Below are 11,403 nucleotides of genomic sequence, written 5' to 3'. Positions count from 1 at the left end.
CTCATGCTTAGCACAGTGCTTGGCTCATCGTAGGCATTTAATAAATGTTGATTGATTGACTACATTTTGCTGACTATCTCTTGCATACTACTCCTTTTTGTTAGCTGTTAAGTGGCCTTTGAGAGTCTCATTCTTTTCCAATCACAAATCTGAACCACAAGGCTAGATCGGACCAGAACCAAGAGGGGTATCTTTGCAGTTAGGGAACCTGTCCTGTTACCCAGAGCTTGGCAGGAGGTGCTGGGTCACACTCACCTTGGCATCGAAGGCATGTTTGAAGATTTCACATAAGGTTTTTGCATAGGCCTGGGATTTGCCTGTCTCAGTGGCATAGAGGATGGTGGCTTTGACTCTTTTTGCCATGGCCTGCCCCATCAGTTTAGCTGAGAACTTGACAGCTCTGGGAGAAGAGAGGGGGGAAGAAGATTAGGTTAAGAGCACTTTCAGCCAATGGTCTTTGGGTCATGAAATTGAACATGGCCATTGTGTCCCATTTCACGTGTCTAAATCTTGTCTTCCGGTGGAATGTAAGCTCCCAGTGGGCAGGAAAGCTTCCATATCTGTCTCGTATCATTGGTGCCTGGCACAGTAACTGGCATAGAGTAGACACCTAAATATATTTTTGAATTAATTTGTCTTCAAAGCTTTGTTATAAGCTTGAAGGCAGGTACGTTGGCAGTTTGGTGGTGAAGTGGATAGAGTGCTTAGCCTGAAGTCGAGAAGACTTGAGCTCAAATCCAGGCTCAGCTGTAGGTCATTTAACCTCTGTCTGCCTCAATTTCCTCAACTGTAAAATGAAGATAATAATAGCACCTACCTGGCAGGGTTGTTGTGAGGCTCAAATGAAATAATGTTGGTAAAGCACTTAGCCTAGTAGGGGCTATATAAATGCTTATTCCCTCAGCATTCTCTAGTATCCTCTACTTTGCTTATCAGAGGGCAAGTATACAATAGTTGCTCAACAAATAGTTGTGTATGGGTAATACGATACAAGAAGGATTGTCATAGGAGAAAAAAAGAGATTCCCCACAGCTGATTAATAGATACTAGCTTTGGGTCCCTTAACTATCTAATAAAATTTACGGAATCATAGATTTAGCACTAGAATGGACCTTCAGGGCATTGGAGTCCAACCTTCATTTTACAAATAGTAATATGGAGGCCCCAGAAAAGTGACAATGATGTGCTAAGATTGCCAAGATGACTTGGCCAAGGTTACTTACTGAGATAGTGTCTTTTTTTTTTCTTTTTTAGGCAATTGGGGTTAAGTGACTTGCCCAGGGTCACACAGCTGGTAAGTGTCAAGTGTTTAGTCTGAGGCCAGATTTGAACTCAGGTCTTCCTGACTTCAGGGCTGGTGCTCTATCCACTGAGCCATCTAGCTGCCCCTGAGATAGTGTCTGAATGAGATTTGGACCCACATCTTTTGGACACCAAGTCCACAATTCAATTTAATTCTAGAATTGCTTCAATGAAATCCAACAAGCATTCATTATGTACATTCATCATGCCAGGCACTGAGACGCAAAGTTGAAAATGAAAGAATTCTTGCCTTCAGGAAGCTTACCTTCTTGTGGAGCACTGCCTCTGAAGGGAAATCACTATGGAACCACACTTACTAATCACCAATTATGTTCGAGGCATTATGGGACCACCTTTAGGCCAGACACTGATAAGCTGAGCGCCAAGGAGGACATCCGAGATGGTGAAGGGCTTCCAAGTTGTGCTAGATGAGGATTGGCTGGAGACACTGGGGATGGTTAGCCTGGAGAGAAGACTATGGGGGGTATTTGATAGCTGTCTTCAGGTATTTGAAGGGATGGCATGTGGTGGAGGGATTAGTCTTACAATGGGGAGAATTACAGAGAGATAGATTTAGGCTTGATGTCAGGAACTGCTTCCTACCAATGAGAGCTGTCCAAATGAATCATGAACTGGACATGGAAAGAATGATTTCCCTTTTACTGAAGGTCTTTCAGTATTTCTGAATGACCCCTCATTTGGGATGTTAGAGACAGGATTTTTGTTGAGATATGGGTTGGAGCAGAAAGCTTCTAAGGGCTTCTCCAGCTCTGGGATTCTCATACAAAGGTACAAAAGAAAAGATCCCTGCCCTTGAAAATGGCAGTTATTATTGGGAAGTTGGCCATAAATACATGGAAAATTAAGGTTGAAATGTGGTTGTCAGAGACAGTCTTGCATGGTAGCCAATGCTCTCATCTCAAAAGCCAGTGGCTGTCACTGAGCATAGAATGAGCTTCCAAGAATATCTGGATTCCTCCATGCTTTCTCAGGGAACCAACTCCAGTGGTTGGGAACTTTGGCAGCTCATTGAGTGCCTGGGCAGAGGTTGGCTTTCCTCCATCTGCAGCTTCCGGAGGTTTTGGGACCTTGGGGATATTTCTCTAAGATTCTAGCTTCCTACCCTTAAAGGACACTTGGTAAATAAAAGGGCCCTGAAGGATGAGAGAAGATGCCAGGCCTGGCAGAGGGTTTGGCAAGTTTGAACATTGCCATAGTCCTGGTATCTGAAGAGGGAGAAAGGATTGTGTCTGAGCAGGCTAAAATTATAGAATGTCAGAGCTAAATGTAAGCTTAGAACACAATGCAGGAGAGTGACCAGGGCTTTAGAATATAGATGTTAGTCTAGAAGGGCCCTTAAAACAATGTCAGAAAGGTTTGGTGTATAAATTGTCGAGGTTGAAAAAATACCAAATGTCTGAGCTGAGAGGTATCTTGGAGTTCAGAATGTCTGAGCTGGGAGGAGACCTTAGAACAGAGAATGTCAGAGCTTCCAGAGAGCTTTGACCTCAGAATGTTGGAACTAGGAGGGACCATGAAGGAACCTTAGAAATAATCCATTCCAATCCTCTCATTGGACAGGTGGAGAAACTGAGGCCAAGAGGGGGGAAATGACTTGTGTCAAATCACTCAGTTAGCCAGTGACAGAACCAGGACTGAAAACCAGGTGTTCTGACTCCCTGGCTCCCAGAGCTCTTTACTACAGGAGGGAGGGCAGTCACAGGGTCTGCAATGCACATTTCCAAGAATCCACGCTTGCAACCTGAAAAACAACCTTATGCTAAGCCACCAATCCAAGAGCAGGCAAAATGCCATTAATTCCCTCCCTGGGGGAATTATTAATGGTAAATTTATTATTTTTTTAAATCATGGAAACCGCCTACACTCTAGTAACAATTAAAACTATGGGTTGGAGAAAAGAAAGGAAGGAGTGTTGCCTGGGAGGTTACAGCTTTCCAGGGCCCCCTTTTGAATGATCCCAGCAAAAAAAAAGTATCTATAATTAACTTCCATTGTTTCTACTCCAAACTCAATAGTGCAATTAACATTTAGAACTCTCCCTCCCCAGAGACACTCAACTAAACTCCAGTCGAAACCTGTACAACAGTTTCTGATGGGGCGATTTATGATGCCTTGGTTAGGGGAAGAATCACTGCTAATGTTTTCTTCTTAGCAGTGCGTGGGTGGTAGGGAGAGATAGGGCCTCCCTTCTGCTCTTAGAAGACTCATCAGTGGGGAATGGGACTTGTAGCCATGCAGTGGGCATGAGGGGAAATCAGTTTCTTGGGTTCATGGCCCCAGTGGGCTTTGAGAGATTTAGAGCCAACGGGCCCATTGAGCATATTTCTTAGTTCACTAGGTCTGAGTAGACAGCCCAGAGGCTGTCTAATTTAATCCACTTATCCTACGACTGAGGAAATTGAGATCCAGCATGTTAAGCCATTTGCTCAAGGTCATGCAGGTATTATGTATCAGAGGTAGGAATTTCATGTTAATGAAGCCAGAGTCTTAGGTTCTAATTCCAGAATCTTATAATTTGAAGAGTTCAGCGGTCATAATAGCTAGCATCCATAGAGTGCTTTGAGGTTTGCAAATTGCTTTATAAACATTATCTCATTTTATCCTCACAACATCCTGTAGGGAAGATGCTATTATGAACCCAGCTTTACATAATAGGAAACTGAGGCTGAGATGTTAAGTGACTTGCCCAGAGCCACTCAATTAGCTAGTGTCTGAGTCTTGATGCGAACTCAGGTTTTACTGATTCTAGGCCCTGTGCTCTATCCCCTGGGCCACCTAGCTGCCCCTAAAAGACTCATCTTCCTGAGTTCAAATCTGGCTTCAGACACTTACTAGCTGTGTGATCCTGGGCAAGGCTTCACTCTGCCTTGGTTTCCTCATCTGTAAAATGATCTGGAGATGGAAACGGCAAACCACTCCAGTGTCTTTGCTAAGAAAACCCTAAACAAGGCATGAAGAGTTGGACAGGACTGAAATGTCTAAACAACAAATCATATCTTCCCTCAGGTCGACTTTTCTCCAACCTAAACATCCCAAGTTTCTTCAGCTGCCCTTCATTTGGTATGGGCTTGAGGCCCTTCACTGTATTGATCACCCTTCTCTGGACACTTTCCAGGTTTTCATTGTCCATTATAGAACCCAATCCTTATAGTGTCTTGTGAGTGGTAGGTGCTCAATAAATGTTAACATGTTGGGCATTTACTATGTCAATTTGTATGGCTCAGTTCTCTTTGAATTTATATCTTTACCACCCTGGAACATCTGAATTTAATCCTTATTGATTGATTCCTGAGAGCAAGGTTTGGAGAGCTAAGGGGATATAGCATCTACCAGAGACATACAGTCTGACAAGCAATTATTAAGTACCTTCTAATTTCTAGGGGCAGCTAGACAGTGTGATGGATAGAATACTAGGCCTGGAATCAGGAAGACCTGAGTTCAGATCTGACCTCAGACACTCACTAGCTTGTGTGGCCCTGGGTAAGCCACTTAACCCTGTTTGCCTCAGTTTCCTCATATGTAAAATGAGCTGCAGAAGGAAATGGCCAGTATCTTTGCCATGAAAACTCCAAATGGGGTCATGATGCATCAGGCATGACTGAAATGACTGAACAACAATTTCTGGGTGCTGAGGATGAAGAGATAAAACAAAAGAAGTTCCTGCCCTCATGGAGCTTATATTCCATCATCCAACAAATGTTAGTTGAGGTCCGTGTTTGGCAAGTTGTAAGCACTTAATAAATGCTTTATCATCCATCCATCCACCATCCATCTATCTATCCATCCATCCATCCATCCACCATCCATCCATCCATCCATCCATCCACCATCCATCTATCTATCCATCCATCCATCCATCCACCATCCATCCATCCATCCACCATCCATCTATCTATCCATTCATCCATCCATCCATCCCAGCTCTAAATATATGATCCCATGCTCCTTTGAGAGTAGGTGGAGAAAGATGATGGCTTTGCAAGGCACTGGGGAATATAGGGTATTCAGCTGGAGTGAGGGAATGACAGTGAGTTGGCAGTGGCTTGGAGGGGGTCACCATATCAAACAGCAGGACCAACCATGAGATTCCTTGGGTCCAAGAGCTTTTCACAGGGAGTCACATATTTGCAGCTTCATGAGCACTTGCTACTTACTCTGCCAACTTCTTGAAGCCAATGGCTCTCCTTTTTGTGGGGGTCCCATTAGTACCTTTCCAGACATGGGTGTTCCATGGATCCGGCTGGAAAAAAAGAGGGAGACAGTCAGTAGAAAGGAAAGAAGTAGTGGAAGCCACTACTGCCCATTAGTGAGTTGACTTTGTCTAACTGAATCCCAAATCATTAAAAGCCAAGAGTTGGGAGGCACTGAAAACTGGGGATGAGATGGAAATGAGGGTAAGAATGACGTCATCTCACATCCTGGGCCATCTCCAGTTGTCCTGATTGATATCTGGCCACTGGACCCAGATGGTACTGGAGGAGAAAGTGAGGCTAGGGACTTTGAACAGCCCTCCCTCACTTAAATTCAATTCACTTGCAAGTCATGGTATCATCTTCCTGATGTCAGGGTCCTCTTCGAGAGTGAAGGCCAAACCACATAACACAACAGAGGTAGGGGGCAGGACCTGGTACTCGAAGGAAGGTGTGAGCCGATAATTGAGCATCTCCTGGTGGAAGACAGGTGTGATGCTGCCGGACATGGGTGGGACGATCCAGACCCAGTCAGCTGGACATCCCCCTCGGCAGCGGTACTCATTCTCCATGTGCTTGATGAAGGACTCAGTAGCCGAGTGGTGGTCAACAATTGTCACTTTGTCACTCTATAAGAGGAAGAGGGGAGGTGACATGTGAGTGGATCTGGGGATCATCATAAGATCACAAAAATAGAGCTAGAAGGACCCTTCAAGGCTATGGAATCCAAACCCCTCATTTTACAGATGGAGAAAAATTAAGTGACTTGCTGAGGTTCACACAGCTATTCAAGTGTCTGAGGTGGGGTTTGGACCCAGGTCTCACTGACTCTGAGATAAGCATATCATCTACAATACTATGTTGTTCAGTTGTGTCCAATTCTTTGTGACCCCATGGACCATACTGTCCATAGGATTTTCTTTGGCAAAGATACTGGAGTGATTTGCCATTTCCTTCTCCAATAGATTAAGGCAAATAGAGGTTAAGTGCCCAAGATCACATAGCTGTAAGTGTCTGAGGACAAATTTGAACTCAGGTCTCCCTGACTCCAGGACCAGTGCTTTTTCCACTGAGTCATTTAGCTGCCTGTACAGTACCATACTGCCTTGAAATATTTCCCAAGAGCAGGGAAGAACATACACCTATGACTTTCAGTACTGAAAAAACAATCCTTTCCCCAACCTGTGACTTCATTTTAAAGGCCGTGGGCTGTCCTAGTCTCTCTTAGCCATAGAAAACAGTAGGATTGGCTGATCTGGGTCCACAACTTATGCCACTCAATAATTTTCCTCTACTTGAAATAGACTAGATTTATTTCCAGAATCCTACAATCTATAAGTTGAAGGGATTTCTTAGAAGCTCCACTTTTCTTTAAGACTCAACTCAATGGCCCTGGAGTCAGGAGGACCTGAGTTCAAATCCATCCTCAGATACCTGTCACTTATTAGCTGTGACCCTGGGCAAGTCACTTAATCCCAATTGCCTTAAAAAAAGACTCAACCCAAGAATCACGTTTTACATGAAGCTTTTCCTAAACCCACCTAAGGCCAGGTCTCTCTCTCCCTATACTACCTCATAGTCATTTTGCATATATACTGTATATATTGCTTTCCCTAAATAGGATGCAAGTTTACTGGAAGATAGGGACTGTTTCATTTTTGTCCTTACCCTTCCAAAGCTTGTCACAGTGCCTGGCATAGTGTAGGAGATCAACAAATATGTGTTGACTGACCCTATCATCTACACCAGGCTGGTCCTGAAAATGTTAGCAATAGAGAATAAAAAGTCCTATGTGGGGGTTGACTTGGTCCTCACCCTATATAGGCTTGGGGGAAAAGGGTCACAAACCACACACTATTGGCCCTGGACCATTGACACAATTGCTTCAAACGCCATAGCTGGGCCTGGGCCTTTGTGTGACTGAAGCATTCGAGTACTAAAGCCAGGATCCAAGTCTATTCGGTCTCTCCCGCTTGGTTACCTGGAAACTGTAAAGCACAGCAATGTTGATCTCCACCAAGGCTTGGTCCTTCCACAGGGAGGAAGTTTTCCTCATGTCCAAATTCATCTTTTTGGCCACTTCCTGAAAGAAGATAGAAATGTACATTCAATGACTGGTTGAGGGAAGGAGCAGTATGGTATAACAGGGAAAATACAATGGATTTGGTGTTAGAGGTCTTGGGATCAAATCCTAGCTCAGCCACTTATTACCTGTGCACCCTTGAGCAAAATACATCTCCCTTCTATCCACTGGTGAAGTTCCCTCATCTAGAAAATGAGTGTTTTGGGCAAGACTGCCACTAAGGTCCTTTCCAGTTTGGAATCTGTGAATCTCTCTGGGCTTTCATTTGTGAGCCTCCATTTTCTCATCTGTGAAATGAGGAAGGGATTTTCAAGGGTCCCTTCCAGCTTTAACTTTAGTGTTCTACAGTCTGAGATGACTCCTTCTTTGGGCATCAGGCAGAAGGAGAAGATGGATAGAATCACATTGATTCAATTAGTTCCTCTCCTACAAAGAGATGTCCTTGAATTTCTGGAGTATGAAAGATTTGCCTCTCAAACGCAGTCAAGAATTAACTAATTTTTTGTTCCACTTTAAGTTCCTGTCTCCTTCCTTCCTTTCCTCCCTCCCTCCCTACTCTACACTAGAAAAGGCCACCATTTGACGTGGATTTATAAATGTGTCAAACCATACCATGCATACTTTTATTTATCGGTTCTTTCTCTGGAGGTGGATAGAATTTTTCTTTGTGGGTCCTTTGTAATTGATTTGAGTATTTATAATACTCAGAATAACTTGGGGGTTCACAAATATTCTTCAAACAATATTGTTGTTACTGTATACAACATTTTCTTTGTTCTGCTTATTTCACTTTTCATCATTTCATGCAAGTCTATCCATATTTTTCTAATGATAAGTATAATCAAAGCATAAGGTCTCACTTAAGCTAGCAAATGATTATAGTATGCAGCAAGAATGTAAAGAGGATTCTGGATAAAGTGAATTTGCCAATTCATTCTACCCTGCTAGGGCAAGGAAGGCAGCTTGGTTCCAGGTCATTTGACCAAGAAAATGGTGGACTAGACATTTATTCCAGTCCTTACTAACTCAAAAAAAAAAAACCACAAACAAAACCAAATGCAAACAAACCCCCAAAGAGTAATTATCCACTGGAGGTAGAAAGCTTGCAGTACAATCCACAGCCCAAGAACACAAGAGAGCAGAACTAGGAGGATGAATTACACCATAATGACAACAGAATAAAGAAAAAATGACTTCAAAAGACTTATGAATTCTGATCAATGCAATGGTCCGCCATGACTCCAGATGAAGCAGGCTACCTATCTCATGACAGAGAAAGGATGGATGAGCTATGCAGAAAGACACATGCTTTTTTGGAGATAGCCAATGTGGGAATTTGGTTTGGTTGATGAGGCATATTTGTTATGAGGGTTTTGTTTTTGTTTTGTTCAATGAGACAGAAGGAAGAAAAAACAAATTTCTGTTAGTTGAAAGAAAGTTTAATTTAAAAAAGACTTAAGTACCCTGATCAATGAAATAATTAATCATGATTCCAGAGGACTGAGAGTAAAGTATGGTAACTACCTCCTGACAGTGAGGGGATAAGGATGCAGGGGGCAGAATGATCTATCTATCTATATCTATCTATCTATCTATCTATCTATCTATCTATCTATCTATCTATTCCTTAACTCTTATCTATCTATCTATCTATCTATCTATCTATCTATCTATCTATCTATCTATTCCTTAACTCTTATCTATCTATCTATCTATCTCTATCTATCTATCTATCTATCTATCTATCTATCTATCTATCTATCTATCTATCCTTAACTCTTATCTATCTATCTATCTATCTATCTATCTATCTATCTATCTATCTGTCTGTCTGTCTGTCTATCTATCTATCTGTCTGTCTATCTATCTATCTGTCTATCTATCTATCTCTCACACTCATATATTGGGCATGGCCCATGTGGAGTTTGTTTTTCTTGATTATTCATATTTGTTATGAGGCAATGAGGTGGGACAGTGGATGGAGAGCTGAACCTGGAGCCAGGAATCTAGCCTTGGATACTTACTAGTTGTGTGTGACCCTGGGCAAGTCATTTCAATTCTGTTTGCCTCAATTTCCTCATCTGTAAAATAGGGATAATAATAACACCTAGCTCCCAGGGTTGTTTTAACCCTGGGCAAGTCATTTAACCTGTCTGTTTCAGTTTTATCATGGGTAAAATAAAGGTAATAATTTACTTCCAAGGGTTGTTGTGAGGATCAAGTGGAGTAATATTTGTAAAGTTCTCTGCAAATGTTAAAATGCTAGGTAAATGCTAGTGATTCTTTTTTTTTATTGTTGAATGAGGTGAGAGAAGTGAGAGGGAGAAAAAAAAAGAATGCTTGTTAATTGGAAAAAATAAAATTATTTTTATTTTTATTTTTTATTTTTAGGTGATTGGGGTTAAGTGACTTGCCCAGAGTCACACAGCTAGTAAGTGTCAAGTGTTTGGTCTGAGGTCGGATTTGAGCTCAGGTCCCCCTAATTTCAGGGCTGGCGCTCTATCCAGTGCGCCACCTAGCTGCCCCCGGAAAAAATAAAATTAAAAAAAAAAGAAAACACTCTCATTTGGCATTCCTTCTTGACCAGCCCCCATACTCCATCAGGCACACAAACCAGCCCATTGATTTGTGCTTGAGATCTACTCAGAGATTTCCCTCTTGCTATACGGACTCTGCCAGAGCAGCCCTGGTTCCTGCCTGTCCCCTACCCCATTAGTTTCCATTATGGTACTGCTCAGATGCCACCTGTGATTCAAAGACTTCTCTGATCCCACCTACTATTTGGTGTTCTTTTCTCTCCTAAAATTATCTTGTAATTACTTATTTTGAATACATGTTATCTGCATATGTCTCTGTAGATCTGGAAGGGACCCTAGCAACCATCTATTCCAACTCAAGTAATTTTACAGAAGAGAAAACAGAGGCACTAGGAGGTTAAATGGCTTGGCTAAGGTCACACAAGCACTCCATGGCAGAGCTGAGATCTAAATCCAGGTGCTCGATCACTATGCTCGGTAAAGTGGTGCTCATCCAGTGTTACAGTAGCATTCGTCCAGCATTCTTGCCACTATACCCTGCTATGTCCTTCCAGGAGGATGTGGATTCTTTGAAGGGAGGGACGGACTCATCACTTTTGTCTTTGTATCTTCAGTGTCGACCATGATGTCTTGTACTTTTTGGGGGAAGTCTGGATCTGTGATTTCATCTGCAGCTCTGACTCTCTTTGCCAAAGTAGATTAGCAACTGTTCTGTAACTTATACCCTGAGAGTTGTCTGGGGCATTGAGAAGTGAAGTGATTTGCCCAGCGTCATGAGGCCAGGATGAATCAGAAATGGGACTGGAACCTAGGTCTTATTGAGATTGGTCCTCTATGTACTACGGCATGCTGTCTCCCTGCTCCAACCTTCACTCAGCTATCAAAATGATTTTCCTAAAGTACAGGTCTACTCATGTCACTCCCCTATTTAATAAGCTCCAATTGCTCCCTATTGCCTCCAGGATCAAATACAAAATTGTGTTTGGCTTTGAAAGCCCTTTATAACCTCGTCACTTCCTACCTTTCCAGTCTTCTTGCCCCATACTCCCTGACATGCCCTTTTTGAGCTGGTGACACTGGCCTCCTGGCTATTCCATACACAAGCCATCTTTTGCCTCCAGGCATTTCCTCTGGCTGTCCCCTATTCCTGGAATGCTCTCTCTCCTCAACTCCATTCACAGGCTTCCCTGGCTTCCTTCCAGTCCCAGCAAAAATCCTACCTTTTACAGAAGCCTCGCCTAGCTCCTCTTAATTCTAGTACCTTCTCTCT

General features: G+C 42.8%; 1 protein-coding gene across 1 annotated transcript; it reads right to left on the bottom strand.

Annotated features, from left to right (window-relative positions):
- Positions 1-255: 255 nt before the first annotated feature.
- On the bottom strand, positions 256-7,596 carry LOC110204709 (nitric oxide synthase 1-like; the record flags this gene model as incomplete). The annotated part of the gene is made up of 4 exons (XM_020980805.2): positions 256-400; positions 5,478-5,563; positions 5,948-6,142; positions 7,495-7,596. Coding segments are annotated over 4 exons (528 nt in total), but the record flags the coding sequence as incomplete, so codon positions are not given.
- Between the last annotated feature and the right edge of the window lie 3,807 nt (positions 7,597-11,403).

Source organism: Phascolarctos cinereus, unplaced genomic scaffold, assembly GCF_003287225.1.
Source record: "Phascolarctos cinereus isolate Bilbo 61053 unplaced genomic scaffold, phaCin_HiC Scaffold_983;HRSCAF=1639, whole genome shotgun sequence".
NCBI classification, from domain to species: Eukaryota; Metazoa; Chordata; class Mammalia; order Diprotodontia; family Phascolarctidae; genus Phascolarctos; species Phascolarctos cinereus.
Note: the sequence above shows the minus strand (reverse complement) of the source record. Positions and strands in the feature narration are given on the sequence as shown.